Below are 17,514 nucleotides of genomic sequence, written 5' to 3' on the forward strand. Positions count from 1 at the left end.
TTTCCGGAAAGCTGATAGGGGAGGGGAGGGGAGGGAAATATATCCTTGGTGGTGGAGTCTGTTTGGAGGTGGCGGAAATGACGATGTATCTGGAGGTTGGTAGGTGGTAGGTGAGGACCCAGTGGGTTCTGTCCTGTTGGCGATTGGAGGGGCGGGGTTCAAGGGCGGAGGTGTGGGAAGTGGAGGAGATGCGGTGGAGAGCATCGTCGACCACGTCGGAGGGGAAATTGCGGTCTTTGAAGAAGGAGGCCATTTGGGTTGTTCGGTAGTGGAATTAGTCCTCCTGGGAGTAGATGCAGTGGAGGCGGAGGCAAAGGAATTGGGAATATGGGATTGCGTTTTTACAGGGGGCAGGGTGGGAGGAGGTGTAATCTAGGTAGCTGTGGGAGTCGGTCGGTTTGTAGTAAAACTGTGGGAGTCGGTTGGTTTGTATTATTTCTTATGGTCTTATATTGCTCAAATACAGCTTAATACAAATGTGGTTCCCTGGGTTGAGGTTCAGTTCAAAAATTCCCACAGGCTGAACCGATGGCACACTGGCGATAAATATCAAAGCTGTTAACAAATGAAGTGTCTCCCCGCAAGCAACAAACAGCAACAAATTTGCATCAAAAAAGCTACAGTATGCAAGAGAATGTTTAGCATGAATTGGAAAGCACCACTGGGATTTACAGTACTGAGTATAATGGCTACAAGTATATTAACTGAGGAACCTGTGAAATTGATACTTCCTCCTACACAATTACACTACAATAAATGAGTATGTTAACAGGACTTTTGAAGTAATAATCATTACAAAGTTCTGAATTGAATATATAGGTGACAAAAGTAGAGGTAAAATCTTTGAGTAGGTAGCCACACATCTTTGAAATGAGTTTCTGACTTTCATTTCAGACTTGAAGTATGAAATTCTTGAATTTTCATTGAAAAGTAAACCACAAATTAAGGTAATTTGCCAGAAAACAGAAAACTCTGCAAATTAATCAACATCTAAATGAACAATATAGCTTGATGTCACATTTATTAAACATATTTTTAAAAAAATCTCTTACTCTTTCCTTAAGTGTGTTTCTCAGCTCAGTGCAAGCTGTTGTCAGGACACTTATCTCAGTGCGTTTCTCTGTACGCCTAATTTTTAATTGCTTCAACTGCAAAAAAAAAGTCAAGGTATGCAAGTATTAGAACAACTTTTAGAAATCTAAAGTATTTGTATATTTTTTGCTTTCAATTATTTTCAATTAATTATTTTTAGTTAAATAGAATGAGACCATGGTGCAACACAAAAGGAGTTCATACAGACACTCTTTTAAACTTACCCTGCTGTCCTACAAATCTACATTATTTAACCAAGATTCTTGAAAGTTTTATTTAAACTTCCTCCACCTCCCAATAACCAATTTATCATTAAGTATAAAATAAATAATTGTGGATGCTGGAGATCTGAAGCACACAAAACAGAAATTGCTGGAGAAACGCAGCAGGATTATTATCACCTGTGAAGAGAGTGTTATTGGAACTGCACTCATCCAGGCAATGAGGAGTATTTAGAGATTTCATCCACATGCATAGGGAGGAACAGGAGCGGCAAACAGATATGTGGCAAGAATGGCCCTCATTGCCCAGAAACTATATCAGTGTAGTCTGCCTGCTTTCATGGATAAGTCAATAATTGTCATGAAGAGCAAGGCCAGCATCCTTAGCATCTGTTGGAGAAGAGCATATACCAATACTCCATCACCCACCCTCAGCACCAAAAGACCTGGTGACGGGGCACAGGAACTCTAGTTCACACTGTGCTTATGTTATTTTCCCACCTAGGCCTTGCCATATGAGATGAACATGATTGATTTGGTTATTCTGTAACCCCTCCCCTTGAAACCAGTGTGCTCCTGTCCATGGACAACCACCTCCTTATTCATTACCCCGCACCATGCCATGCTTTACCATATTTTCCCACCTTACAAACTTTGATCCATAAATGCACAACAAGTTAAAATTTCCCATTAAATTCAGTCTGCTTTTGGTATATGTTGTCTAATCTCTGCAATCATTCATTCCAATAGTTCACAGATATGTCAAGATGCCAATTACTCAACTCTAAAGGTAGCCTTAAATCCTTTCTATTTATTAAGCCTACCCATAAAACTCCCATCTCCAAACCATGCCTTTTGGATATTAACGTTTTTGTCACTGGGAACGGTTCAAAAGTATTTGCTCCATCAATGCTTTTATGAATTTAAACAGCTATAGAACATAGACTATTACAGCACAGTATAGGCCTTCAGCCCTCAATGTTGCACTGACCTGTGGAACCAATCTGAAGCTCATCTATCCTCCACTATTCCATTTTCATCCGTATGCTAATCCAACGACCATTTAAATGTCCCTAAAGTGGGCGAGTCTACTACTGTTGCAGGCAGGGCATTCCACACACCTACTACACTCTCTCTAACGAAAACAGCCTCAAGTTCCTCAACCTTTCCTTGTAAGACCTTCCCTCCATACCAGGCAACATCCTAGTAAATGCTGAAAATGGGTTGCTGGAAAAGCGCAGCAGGTCAGGCAGCATCCAGGGAACAGGAGAATCAACGTTTCGGGCATAAGCCCAAAAAGGGCTTATGCCCTCTATCAATAAAAGCTAACACATCGTATGCTTTCTTAACAACCCTATCGATCAGGGATCTATGTACATGGACACCGAGATCTCTCTGCTGATTTACACTACCAAGAATCTTAACATTAGCCTTGTATTCTTTGTTCTTGTTGCTCCTTCCAAAGTGAATCACCTCACACTTTTCTGCATTAAACTCCATTTGCCACCTCTCAGCCCACTCTGCAGCTTAATTATGTCCCTCTGCAACCTGCAACATCCTTTGGCACTATCCACAACTCCAGCGCCCTTCGTGTCATCTGCAAATTTACTAACCCATCCTTTGAAGCCCTCATCCAGGTAATTTACAAAATAGCTCTTTCAGATATTCTCCTGACTTCAATGGAGAAAAAACCCAATTTCTCTTGTCTCTCCACTGAACTAAAGGGTTTCATCCCTTGTGCCATTCTAATAAATCTCCTCTTCAACTTTTCAAACACTTTGATCTTATTTCAGAAAGTATGGTGATCTAAATTGACACAATACTCCAGCTGGTGTTTATCAGTGTTTTATAAAGGTTTAATGTAACTGCCTTGCTTTTTCACCCTTAGAGTCCATTTATAAAGCAAAGAATATCATAAACCTTTTGAACAATCTGATGAATTTATCCTTCAGCCTTCAATGGTTTGTGCAGGTCTCTCTGTTTGAGTACCCCTTTTAAAATTGTACCAGAAATTGAGTTTCCACAGCACAAATTATTTGCAGAAATAGGTGCCAACTTTGGAAATAGGGTTAAACTGTTGTCACCATCTAGGATTCCATTTGTTTGTGTCTGACATCAGGTTGATACCAACTACAGGAAATCTCCTTGGTTTATTGAACATTGTAACTTCTAACTATGCAAAGGATAAATATTTCAGATGAGGCTTCAAGCTATAACCACCACCCAGCAGTTCTGATAGTCACATAATCTTACATATTGATAATGTGACTGTGTTATTCATATATAACATTAATTCTTTAGACTGCAGATGAAAGAAGTGGTAGTGGATAAGGCAACTGTTATATATCCCACACGATTTTCCTTTCCACCTAAAAAAAGACAGTTATCTACCAGCATCTGATCTAATATCCCACTTCTTTTTGAAGTTTGAACTGCATTTCTGACAATGTACAAATTGCAGCAGGAGTAGATCCATGGAAAAACATGGTTAATAATTCACTCAAAATGCTTGAGCAGACATTTTAGCTTCTAAAATATACATATTTGCTGTGTTTGATATCTGTGTATAAATCAAAAAAAGATACAGATGCCAAGACTTTGCATTAGGAAATGATGGTTTAAGCTATCTATCAGAAAATCAGCCCAAGTAAAACCAAATTATAAACTTACGCTCTCTGCTTTGATATTTTTCTGTTGTTCCATTTCAGCAGATTCATTAATAAGTTGATTGTATAATTCTTCTGCTTCTAGAAGTTGCTTCTGAATTTCGTTCTCCCGAGTAGTATATATATCTAAGAGATCCTTGGCATTGATCAAGTCTTTGCTATTAAATAGAAAACATGTATTTAAAAAGTAGTTTTAATTCCTGTTTATATCATGTTACCTTTCATTGGATTAGTTTATATATCATCATACATGAGATTAGTGCAAATACTCCACTAACCACTTACTTACAGTAAGTAATCTAATCTAAAAAAAAAGCCAACTTACAAATTCAACAGGTAGTAGGGAAGGCAAATATTGACCCTTAGTTCTTAGGGAATGGAGTATAAAAGTAGAGTGATCTTGCTAAAACTTTATAAGGCACAAGTCAGACCACACCTACGACAGTTTGCTCCCCTTAACTAACATTAAGGAGTCCAGAGAAGATTCAATTGGTTGATCATTGGTATGAAGGGATTTTCTTATGAGAAGAGGTTGAGTAGAATGGACATATAATCATTGGAATTTAGAGGAATGAGAGGTGAATTGAGGGAAACATATAAGATTTGTTGAGGACTTGTCAGGGTAGATCCAAGAGTTATTTCCACTTGTGGTGACAGTCTAGGACCAAAGGCCATTAACTCTCAGTAAGGGCTCACCCATTTAAGATTGAAATGAGAAGAATATTTTTCTCTCAAGGGGTAGTGAATCTACTGGCACTAAATTCTTTACTGTAGGGGGCTGTACACACTGGAGGTTAACTGTATTCAAGACTGAGGTTGACAGTCTTTTTATCAGTAAAGACATCAAGCGTTATTGGGATAAGACAGGAAAATGGAATATAGGATTATAAGCTTAGCCATGTGACATTGAATGGCAGAACAAACTTGATAGTCACAGACTGTTCTACTTCAGCTCCTAAATCTTATGGTTTTATGTACAATCAACTATTCAAGTGATACATTATTTTGATAACAGGTAGTACTCCTCAATAAAACATCAAGTAAAACATGCATATTTATTTGTATATAGTTATGATATTTTTCTAATGATGACCCATTAATAAAAAATTTATCGTAAGATAATCTAATCAGCTCCTTATAGAAATAATGTTTCATGAAAAAAGTGTGAAGCAAACAACTCACCATTACTTGCAACACAAAATACCACGTTAAGCCATCAGATCATCATTTGCATGTTGTAACAATAAACTACGCTTATTTGTGCTCTTCTATCCCAAATACATGCTGTGAATTGTAGGATGAATTGAATATAACCAAATTCACTTTAAATTTACACTCAATCCTTGGAATCAGAAACAAATATCTGCTGTAACCTTTGTAATGTATCAGATGGTAAACTACACTGTATGTTAAAAATTGTTTTTGAAAGTGTTAATGATATTGCTGTTACTTCCATAAATTCAAAACTTAAAGAACTCTAAGAAATTATACAACTGCATCTGAAAATCAAAGTATTCTGACAATCATTTTACCATGTTGACGTTGTCTTTTTTTAACAATAGCCGCAGTGGAAAGAATTTCCTGATAATTGTGCCTGACAAGCTGTCACAAAAATGTATAAATGTACAAAATCCCAATAAGACCACCAAAATGACAAATTTGCCTGATTGCTAATCGGAACAAAAGCAATTCACATCAGGTTTCTTCAATAACAAAAACAACAACGCTGTTTATTCCAAAACATTTAACTTCAACAAGAGCAAAATAACTCCTAATGCATGCAACTTCAATTATATCACTTCAAAACCCCAGATACACAGACACATCGGATTGAGGTTCACAAAAGTTAAACAGTTTGACACCTATTTAGATGGAAAAAAAAGTATATGCTGAAAATAAAATACAGAAGATCAAAAATCCAGACCATGAGGTGGAAAGTTATTTTCTTCTCAGTCCTTTTAATTTTTGCAAATGTGATACTTTGTTGGCTGCAGAATAATGGCCATCCTTCAATTCAGTAGTTGATTAAGGGAACATTGGTCATTTCTTGTATGAATTCCTTCTTTTAAGCTTTCTTATTTCTTTGTGTTTTTTCCCCATATGATGAAAGAGAGAGATTGAGAGAAAAATGACTTGGGATGCTTTCTATCTGCAGGATGGAGGTGTTTCTTTCTTTTAGCAGGTCCAGCTTTTTAACACTCTACAGCTCAACCAATCAGAGGCTGTTGCCAGACAAAATTTCCTTAACACAAAGGATTCTTGGTGCTGCTCATTCTCCAGGTCTCCATGTGCTTCCAAAGTGCCACATTTGTTATGATCTTAGTTGGTGTTATTACTGGACAAGTCAGATGCTGGACTGAAATTTGTCTTGACTGATAATTAAGAACATTAACAGGGTGGTCTTTCACTAAAATGTAAGCAAAAACAATGCTGTAGATTTGGAATTAACAATAAACCAGAAATTTAATATGACAAGAAATCAAGATAAAATTGAATAAACCAAACTATATGTATAAAAAACATAATTTGAAAAAAAGGTGGAACACATGCTAAAAGGTAATATTCCATCTATTCCTTATAATACTTAACCACTAGAGAGAATTCTATTTACTATCAATCTTCAGGGTTTAACTTAACTGCTTCTTTCAATTCCCAGTCTTGACAGTCTGACAACATCTTCCTTGAGTCTTCACACAACTGAGCTTAGACTTCCTCAGCTTTGAATAACTCCTTTCAGATTCTCACTAAACAATTCTGGTCTGGAAATTTCAAACTAAACTCTTTATCATGAAGTAAGCTATTGGCTATCAGCTCTAAACCATTCCTTTTCTTCAGGAGAAACTGGTTTACCTAACCTCTAATTGTGTAATGAAATCAAAAGAGTTTCCAAGCAATGGTAGTTTACTCTAAGCAAAAGCAATAAAACAATTCCAAATTCTTCTAAATGAAATCCTAACGCTCTTCAATACTTAATCTGTCTGCTTGTAAGAACTCTTACGATGCAAACAAATTCCCATTAGCCCACCAGAAACTATTTTTATCATTCTGTTTATTTTAAAATCATGGTTCCAGAAAATCTGACAAGTTAGCCCCTTTAGACAAAGATCAAAATCTATATACCATTAGTTCAAAATCTGAACACTTAAATAAATGATATCAAAACATGTATGGATCACATTCTTAAACTGCATATTGCCCTGTTCAACAATATGGAACACTTTGTTCTCAAGTACAAAACTTTCCTGGTATTCCAGTTATAGCAGTCCAACTTCCAGGGAGCCTTGTTTCCAGAGAGCAGAGTCAGAGGGATAAGCATGGAGCAGTGAGCATTAACTAACTTACGTTGGGGATTTGCAGCCTTGTTTTGCAGGGAGCTGAGTCAGAGGGAGGAGCACGGAATGGTGAGGATAAAACTAACTTACCCTAAGAATTTGCGGCTTTGTTTCCAGAGAGTGGAGTCAGAGGGAGGAGCACAGGGAGTAACTGATACCAGATCGTAAAAGTGATGGCACAGGAGGTGACCTGATTGGCTGGTAGAAAATCTGTCTTCAATTTGAAAACAAAACCTTCAAAACCAATTAATAAATAATTAATTAACCATCTAATAAACTAATTAACTCAGTAGAGATGGCTAGGCAGATGATGTGCTGTAGCTGTATGATGTAGGAGCTGGCAGATCCCATTGTGAGCTGCAGGGAACACATATGTAGCAAGTGTTGGTTGCTGGAGGGACTTTGGCTCAGAATTGATGAGTTGGAGTTTGAGCTTGGCATATCTGGGAGGGGGAGAGTTATCTGGGCACTCACTTGTTTCAGGAGGCGGTCACACCTGGCAGATTAAGTACCACAGATTCGGTCGGTGGCCAGGGATAGCAGGGTGTGACTGCAAGGGAGGCAGGTAGAGAGATCCTGTATTGAGGAACAGAGGAACCTCAGTTCTTGACCTTGTCGAACAGGTGCAAGGTACTTGCTTCCCTATGTGGACGAACAGCACAGCTGTAGTGAGAATGAGCCAGCTGACCACGGCACCATTCGAGAAGGTGGAGCAAAAAGACAAGTCCTAGTTGTAGGGGATTCTATAATTAGGGGAATAGATAGCATCCTCTGTAAGCAGGATCAAGAGTCCCATATGGTGTGTTGCCCTTTCGGTACCAGGGTGAGGGACATCTCTGAACAGCTTGAAAGGATATTAGAGAGGGAAGGAGAGGATCCAGTTTTGTGTTCCACGTCAGGACAAATAATATATGTAGGGGGACCTGTTTAGGGTTATCAGGAGCTAGGAACTAAATTCAAGAATAGGTCCTCAAGGGTTATAATCTCTGGATTACTACCTGTGCCATGTGCAAATTGGCACAGGGATGTGAAAATAAGGGAAGTAAATACTTAGCTAAAAGAGTTGTGTGGAAAAGAGAGGTTCCTTTTCATGGGGCACTGGCATCAGTGTTGGAACAGGAGGGATCTGTACCGTTGGGACGGTCTCCACCTGAACCGAGCTTGAACCAATGTTCTGGCGAAAAGGGTAAATAGGGTGGTCAAGAGGACTTTAAAATAGAAAGTGGGGAGGCAGGGAAGGGTAAAACTGAAAGAAGTTTAATGGCCAATGGGAAAGAAAGTAGCAGCTTAATATTTGTGGGGGCAGATTCAACTGCATAAGAAAATATGAAAAGAAAGAACTCAGGAGAGGTTATTAAAGTCTCCAGAACACAAAATAGGACAAAGTGTTTATAAAGAGTTAGGAATCAAACTTCAAGCACATTGGATAAAAGGATGTCATTGAGAAGATGGATGGTAAATATAGGACTGAAGATTTTGATCTGAATGTACATAATATACGAAATAAGGTAAATGAGCTTGTGGCACAGATCAAAATTGGCAGGAACGTTGCGGTGGTCATTATGGAGTTGTGACTGCAAGGATGTCAGAACTGGAAACTAAATATTCAAGGACATGCATCCTGTCGAAAAGACAGGCAGGTGGGCAGAGGAAGTGGGGTTGCCTTGTTAGTAAGAAATTAAATCAATAGCAAGAAACGATGTAGGGTCAGATAATGTAGAATTTGTGTGAGTAGAGTTGTGGAGCCGCAAAGGTAAATAGAAAACCAGAATGGGAGTTATGTAAAGACGTCCAAATAGTAATCAGGAGTTGGGGTACAAAGATATACTAGTGATAGAAAAGGCGTGTAAGAAAGGGAAGGTTGCAGTGATCGTGGGAGATTTCAACATGCAGGTAGTCTGGGAAAATCAGGTAGGTAGTGAATTGCAAGAAAAGGAATTTGTGGAATGTCTATGAGATGGCTTTTTGGAACAGCTTGTGGTGGAGCCCGCTAGGAAACAGGCAATACTGGATATAGTGTTGTGCAATAAGGCAGATTTGATAAGGGAGCTTAAGGTGAAGGAACCCTTTGGAAGCAGTGACCATAACATGATAGAATTTAGTCTGCAATATGAGAGGGAGAAGTGGAATCAGAGGTATCGGTATTACACCTGAATAAAGGCATGTAGAAGCATGAGGGAGGAGCTGACCAGAAATAGGAAAGGAGCCAAGCAGGAAAGACAGTGGAACAGGAATGACAAAAGTTTCTGTGAGTATTTCAGGAGACACAGGAAAAATTCATCCCTAATAAAAAGAAGCATACAAAAGGGAGGATGAAGCAATCAAGGCTAACAAGGGAAGTCAGAGACAGCTTAAAAGCAAAAAACAAAACATATAACGTGCTAAAGGCACGTGAAAAGCCAGAGGATTGGGAAGCCAATAAAGACTAACAGAGGACAACGAAAAAGAAATAAGGACGGAGATGATTAAATATGACGGTAAGCTAGCCAGTAATATAAAAGAAGATTGCGAGAGTTTATTTAGATATATAAACAGCAAAAGAGAGGCAAAAGTGGACATTGGGCTGCTGAAAAATGACACTAGAGAAGTAGTAATGGGCAACAAAGAAATGGCAGAGGAACTGAACAAGTACTTTGTGTCAGTCTTCATCATGGAAGACACGAGTAACATCTAAAAAAATCTTGAGAGTTGGGGGGTGGGGAGGCAGAGTGAGTATGGTGGCCACAGTAAGGTCGGTAAGGTGTTAGAAAAATTGAAAGGTCTGAAGGTGGATAAATCATCTGGACTAGATGGACTACACCTACGAGTTCTGAATGAAATAGCTGAAGAGATAGTGTAGGCTTTGCTAGTGATCTTCCAAGAATCACTGGAGTCAGGTAGGGTCCCAGGGGACTGGAAAGTCACTAATATAACCCCCAGTTAAGAAGTAAGGCAAAAGATATGAAATTATAGACTGATTAGCCCAACCACGGTCGTTGGTAAGATTTTGGAGTCTATTGTGAAGGATAAGATTTCTGAATACTTGGAAGTGCATGGTAAAATATGGCAAAGTCAACATGGTTTCATCAAAGGGAGGTCATGCCTGACAAATCTGTTAGAATTCTTTGAGGAGGTAATGGACAAGGAGAGCCAATGGATGATATCTACTTGGACTTTCAGACGGACTTTGACAAGATGCCCCTCATGAGGCTGCTGAATAAGATAAGGGTTCATGGTGTTAGAGGTATGGTACTGGTATGGATAGAACTGGCTGTCTGGCAGAAAGTAGAGAGTGGCAATAAAATGCTCTTCTCAGGATGGCAGCTGGTGACTGGTGGTATTCTGCAAGGGTCAGAATTGGGACAACAATTTTCATTTTATACATTAATGATCTAGATTAAGGAACTGAGGACATTCTGGTTAAGTTTGTAGATAATACAAAGATAAGTGGAGAGACATGTAGTACTGAGGAGGCGGGCAGGCTGCAGAAAGATTGAGACAGGTTAGGAGAATGGACAGATAAAACACAACATTGGAAAATGTGAGGAAGAATACAGGGAAAAACTATTTTCTAAATGGGGAGAAAATTCAGAAATCTAAAGTGCAAGGGGACTTGGGAATCCTAGTCCCAGATTTACTTAAGGTAAGCTTGCACATTGAGTCAGTAGTTAGGACAGCTAATACAATGTTGGCATTTATTTCAAGAGGGCTAGAATACAAAAGCAGGGATGTACTTCTTAGGCTTCATACTACTTGGGTCAGAACATATTTAGAGTACTATGAGCAATTTAGGGCCCCACACCTCAGGAAAGATGTACTGGCCCTGGAACAGGTCCAGAGGAGGTTCACAAGAATGATCCCAGGAATGAAAGGTTAAACATATGAGGAACATTTGAAGCTTCTGGGTCTACACTCAATGGAATTTAGAAGGATGAGGGAGGATCTAATTGAAACTTACAGAATACTGAACCTTCTGGAAAGAATGGATGCTGGGAAGATGTTTCAATTGGCAGGAGAGTTTAGGACCTGAGGTAACAGCCTTACAGTAAATTTTTAAGAGTCACAGAGTCTTAGAGTTGCACAGCAGCATGGAATCAGACTGGTCTGTCCAACACTTCCATGCCGACCTGATGTCCTAACCTAATCTAGACCCACTTGCCAGCACTTGGCCCATATCCCTCTAAACCCTTCCTATTCATATACCCATCCAGATACCTTTTAAAAGTTGTAACTGTACCAGCCTCCACCAGTTCTTCTGGTAGCTCATTAGCACCCTCTGCGTGAAAACGTTGCCTCTTTGGTCTCACCCTAAACCTATGCCCTCTACTTCTAGACTCCCCCACACTAGGGAAAATACTTTGTCTATTTACCTTTTCATGCTCCTCATGATTATATAAACCTCTATAAGGTCACCCCTCAGCCTCTGAAGCTCCAGAGAAAACAACCCCAGCCTATTCAGTCTCCCCCTTGAGCTCAAACCCTCCAATCCTGGCAACATCCTTGTAAATCTTTTCTAAACCCTTTCAAATTTCAGAACATCCTTCCTATAGGCGTGAGAACAGAATTGCACACAATATTCCAACAGTGGCCTAACCAATGTCCTGTACAGCTGCAACATGGCCTCCCAACTCCTTTACCCAATGTTCTGACCAATAAAGGAAAGCATATCAAACACATTCTTCACTATCCTATCTACCTGCAACTCCACTACCAAGGAACTATGAACCCTGCACCCCAATGTCTCTTTGTTCAGCGACACTCTCCAGGACCTTACCATTAAATGTATAAGTTCTGCCCTGATTTGCTTTTCCAAAATGTAGCATTTTTATCTAAATTAAACTCCATCTGCCACTCCTCAGCCCATGGGCTTATTTGATCAAGATCTTGTTGTACACTGACGTAATCTTCTTTGCTGTCCACTACACTTCCAATTTTCGTGTCAATCGCAAACTTAATACCTATACTTCCTATGTTCACATCTAAATCATTTATATAAATGACAAAAAAGCAGTTGACCCAGTCCCAATCTTTGTGGCACACCACTGGTCACAGGCCTCTAATATGAAAGGCAACTCTCCATCACCACCCTCTATCGTCTACCTTCAAGTAAGTTCTGTATCCAAATGGCTAGTTTTCCCTGTGTTCCATGTGATCTAACCTTGCTAATCAGTCTATGATAAGGAACCTTGTTGAATGCCTTACTGAAATCCATATAGATCACATCCACTATTCTGCCCTCATCAATCATCTTTGTTACTTCTTCAAAAAATTCAATCAAGTTAGTGAAACATGATTTCCCATGCACAAAGCATGTTGACTCTCCCTAATCAGTCCTTGCCTTTCCAAATATATGTAAATCCTATCCCTCAGGATTCCTCCAGCAATTTACCCACCACTGATAATTGGCGCCACCTTGCAGAAAATTTCAGGAATATCTCTGGGACACACGCACCAAACAACCCCACTGTCCTGTGACTACCCTGTCCCTATCTCACTCTGCCAAGGACTTGCAAGTCCTGAGCATCCGCCACTGCCAAATCCCAGCCACCCGACACCTGGAGGAAGATGCCTCATATTCCATCTTGGGACCCTCCAATTACAAGGCATCATTTCACCAGCTTCCTCATCTCCTCTCCTCCCCTCATCCCAGATCCACCCTCCAACTCGGCACTGCCCTCTTGAACTGTCCTATCTGTCTATCTTCCTTCCCACCTATCTGCTCCACCCTCCCCTCCAACCTATCACTATCGCCCCTCACCTGCATTTACCTAACGCCTTCCCAGGTACCTTCCTCCCAAGCCCCACCCTCCTATTTATCTCTCAGCCCCCTTCCCCATTCTCCCACACACCTAATGAAGGGCTTATGCCAGAAATGTCAATTGTCCTGCTCTTGGATGCTGCCTCACCTGCTGTGTTTTTCCAGTGCCACACATTTCGACTCTGATTTATAGCATCTGCAGTCATCACTTTCTCCTGTCCACCACTGATGTCCAGCTCACCAGTCCTCAGTTCCCTGGCTTTTCATTACCACCTATCTTAAATAGGTGATAACACATTAGCTAACCTCCAGTCTTCTGGCACTTCACTATTGATGATACAAATATCTCAACAAGGGGTCCAGCAAACACTTCCCTAGCTTCCCATAGAACTCTGGAGTACACCTGTTCAGGTCTTGGAGCTTTATCCACCTTTTTTGCATTTAAAGACATCCAGCACCAGCTCCTCTGTAATATAGATAGTTTTTCAGGAAGTCACCATCTATTTCCCCACACTTTATATCTTCTATGTCCTTCTCCACAGTAAACAATGATGCAAATACTCGTTAAGTATCTCCCCCATCTCCTGCAGTTTCACACATAGCTGCCTTGTTGATCTTTGAGGGGTTCTATTCTCTCCCTTTTTACCCTTTTGTCCTTAACATTTTTGTAAAATCTCTTTGGATCCTACTTAATTGCCAAAGCTATCTCATGTTCCCATTTTGCCCTCCTGATTTCCCTCTTAAAGTATACTCCTACTGTCTTTATACTCTTCTAAGGATTCACTCGATCTCTGCTGTCTGTATGTGATGTTGCTCCTTCTTTTTCTTGACCAAAACTTCAATTTCTCTAGCCATCCAGCATTCCCTAGGTAGTTACCAGCCTTTCTTTTCATCCTAACTGGAATAGACTGTCTCTGGATACTTGTTATCTCATTTTTGAAGGCTTCCTAGCTCAGTTGGCTGGATTGTTGGTTTACAGAGCAATGGTATGCCAACAGCATGGGCTCAATTTCCATCACCGGTTTGAGGTTACTATGAAGAACTCTCATTCTCAACATCTTCCCCTGCCTGAGGTCTGGTGGCCCTCAGGTTAAAGCACCACCAGTTGCTTCCCTCTAATGACAGCAGCACCTACAGTCAGGTAAGACTATGGCAACACAAGTCATCCCTTTACCTGCAAACATCTGCATCCAATCAACTTTTGAAAGTTCTTGCCTAATACATCAAAATTAGCCTTTCTCCAGTTTAGAACTTGAACTTTTGGATCAGGTCTATCTTTTTCCATCACAATTTAAGACCTAACAGAATTATGGTCGCTGACCCCAAAGTGCTGCCCCACTGAGACCTCAGTGATTTGCTCTGCCTTATTTCCCAAGACTAGGTTAAGTACTAGTAGGTACATCCATATATTGAATCAGAGCATTTTTTTATACACAGCTAATAAATTCATCTCCATCCAAACTCTTAACACTATGGCTGTCCCAGTCTATGTCCCAGTTAAAATCCCTTACCATAAGCACCCTATTATTCTGACAGATAACTCTGGTCTCTTACGTGTTTGTTTCTCAATTTCCCACTGACTATTGGGGGTCTATAGTACAATCCCAATAAGGTGATCATCCTGTTCATAGAACCCCTTTCTTATTTCTCAGTTCCACCCAAATAACTTCCCTGGACATTTTCTCAGGAATATCCTCCCTAAGTATAGCTATAATGTTATCCCTAATCAAAAACACCACTCTCCCTCCTCTCTTGCCCCCATTTCTATCCTTCGTATAGCATTTATATCCAGGAATATTAAGCCAATAGTCTGGTCCATCACCAATCCACATCTCTGTAATTGCTATTATATCCCAGTCCCATGTTCCTCACTATGCCCTGAGTTCATCTGCATTCCCTGTTAGGACTCTTGCATTGAAATAAATGCAATTTAATTTATCAGTCCTTCCTCATTCTATGCTTTGTTCCTGCCAGCCCTGACTGTTTGACTCCTTCTTTTCCCAAAAGGTCCAGTTCAGCCAGGCCGATGAGGGTGTCAGTGGAAGGGTACTGGTTGGGACGGAGTGAGAGGAAGAAATGGAGGGCTTGGAGGCCTTCATTGTGGTGGATAAATGTGTACAGGGACTCAATATCCATGGGGAAGATAAGATATAGGGGGCCAGGGAAACGAAAGTCTTGGAGGAGATGAAGGGAATGGGTGGTGTCCTGAACATTGGTGGGGATCATTTCAGATAACATCTCTGGGACACACGCACCACCCAACCCCATCACCCTGCGGCTGAACACTTTAACTCCTCCTCCCACTCCACCAAAGACATGCAAGTCCTGGCCCTTCTCCATCGCCAAACCCTAACCACCCAACGCCTGGAGGAAGAGTGCCTCATCTTCCGCCTTGGGACCCTGCAACTACATGGGATTAACGTGGATTTCACCAGTTTCCTCATTTCCCCTGCCCCACCCCCCAATCCCAGTCTCAAGCCTCCAACTTGATACCACTCTCTTGACCTGTCCATCGTCTTTCCCACCTATCCGCTCCACCTTCCTCTCCAATCTATCACCTTCATCTATCTATTGTATTCTCAGCTACATTCCCCCAACCCCACACCCCCACCCCTCCCATTTATCTCTCAGCCCCCTTGGCCCACAAGCCTCATTCCTGATGAAGGGCTTATTCTCAAAACATCAATCCTCCTGCTCCTTGGATGCTGCCTGATTGCTGTGCTTTTCCAGCACCATACTCTCGACTCTGATCTCCAGCATCTGCAGTCCTCACTTTCTCCTAAAGTTTACCCCTTCACTGATTGTAGCCATGTTTCACTCCACTAATGACTGCTCCCATCTCAATTACACACATGGCAATTTGCTTGAAGTACATGCAGTGAGTTCTTTTTGCTCACTCCTGGTACACAGGCACCGATGGTTGGCCAGCATTTATTATCCATCCCGAGTTATCCTTTAGAAGATGGTGGTGAACTGCCTTTTTGAAACACATATGCTGTAGGTAAATCCACAATTTCATTAGGAAGGAAATTCTAGGATTTTGACCCAGCAACACTCAAGGAACGGTGATACCAAGTTAGAACTCGCAGGTGATAGTGTTCCCATGCATCTACTGCCTTTGCCTTTCTAAATGGAAAAGGAGAATGTGTTACTGGTTACAACATAGAGGGAACCAAGGTCAGAGAATTCTGAATTGGACATTCCTCAAATTAAACTGGACAAAAAGGAAGTTATCCAAAATTGGGATAAATTATTGAGTTACCTTCCAGAGAAAAATCGAAATGACCTGAAAAAGTTATTGCTATTGCATGGGGGGATATGTAGAAATAAGCAGGGAGTTCTAACCTAATTATGCACGAAGCAGATATAGAAGATGTTGTTCTGATTAAGCAACATCCTTATAGGCATAATGTTGTAAAGTTGGCACAAGTCTAAAAGGAAATTGAACACATATTCCAAGACAACATAATTGAAGTGAGTTACAGTAACTAGAGCTTACGCATAGTAATGGTGCCAAAACCCGCTGGTACCCAACATTTGTGTGTGGACTACTGTAAAGTTAATACAATTACAAAGACTGATGCATATCCGATTCCACGTTTGGAAGACGGTGTTGAAGAGGTGGGATAATTAACTTATATTTCTAAGTTAGACTTGCTTAGATGATACTGGCAGGTACCTTTGTCCGAAAGGGCAAAGACAATTTTGGCTTTCGTAATGCCGAATGGATGATATCCATTAAGTGTTATGCCGTTTAGTACGAAAAATGCTACATTTCAGAGACTAACCAAAAAGGTAATTTCCAGATTACCCAATTGTGTCGTATATATAGATGACTTGCTGATTTTTAATCACACATGGAAGGAACATTTTCAACATTTATCCAAATTGTTTGATCGACTTCAGGAGGCAGGCTTGGTGATAAACCTGGCTAAAAGTGATTTGCCAAAGCCCAAGTCACCTTCCTGGGCCATATTATTGGACATGGACAAATGGCCCCATATAATGCAAAGCCTAAGGTAACTTGGGGAGTTTCCCATACCATCAACAAAAAAGTGCGGTACTACGATTCCTGGAATTGAGTGGATTTTATCGAAAATTTGAACCAAATTTTAGCAGTGTGGCTGCTCCATTCACTGAATTACGAAAAAAAGGCAGGTTGTTTCAGCGGACAGCGGACTGTCAGAAGGCATTTAACAACTTCCAAGCTTTGTTAACCACTGCCCCAGTGTTGGCCACACGTAACTATGCAAAGCCATTCAAGTTTGGTATCGATGTGAGTGATGTGGGTGTCGGCGCTGTGCTCTTACAGGAAGACAAAAAGATAGAAAGTCCTATTGGGTATTTCTGCAGGAAATTCATCAGCGGAAATATTTAACGGTTGAGAAAGAGACTTTGAGCTTGATGTTGGCATTACAACATTTCAATGTTTATGTTCCCAGTAATGTATCTGAGATAATCATGTC

The 17,514-nt window shown here is 40.5% G+C and overlaps 1 protein-coding gene across 4 annotated transcripts in view; it reads right to left on the bottom strand.

Annotated features, from left to right (window-relative positions):
- LOC122549069 (coiled-coil domain-containing protein 178) overlaps positions 1 to 17,514 on the bottom strand; it is a 388,456-nt gene that overhangs the window by 288,787 nt on the left and 82,155 nt on the right. For all 4 annotated transcript variants that reach the window (XM_043688277.1, XM_043688275.1, XM_043688278.1 and 1 more), the window contains 2 exons: positions 3,984 to 4,137; positions 1,053 to 1,148 (listed from right to left, as the gene is read on the bottom strand). In XM_043688277.1, coding sequence (XP_043544212.1) covers positions 1,053 to 1,148; positions 3,984 to 4,137 — 250 coding nt within the window. The remainder of the gene's footprint in view (positions 1 to 1,052; positions 1,149 to 3,983; positions 4,138 to 17,514) is intronic.

Source organism: Chiloscyllium plagiosum, chromosome 4 (assembly GCF_004010195.1).
Source record: "Chiloscyllium plagiosum isolate BGI_BamShark_2017 chromosome 4, ASM401019v2, whole genome shotgun sequence".
In the NCBI taxonomy this organism is placed as follows: domain Eukaryota; kingdom Metazoa; phylum Chordata; class Chondrichthyes; order Orectolobiformes; family Hemiscylliidae; genus Chiloscyllium; species Chiloscyllium plagiosum.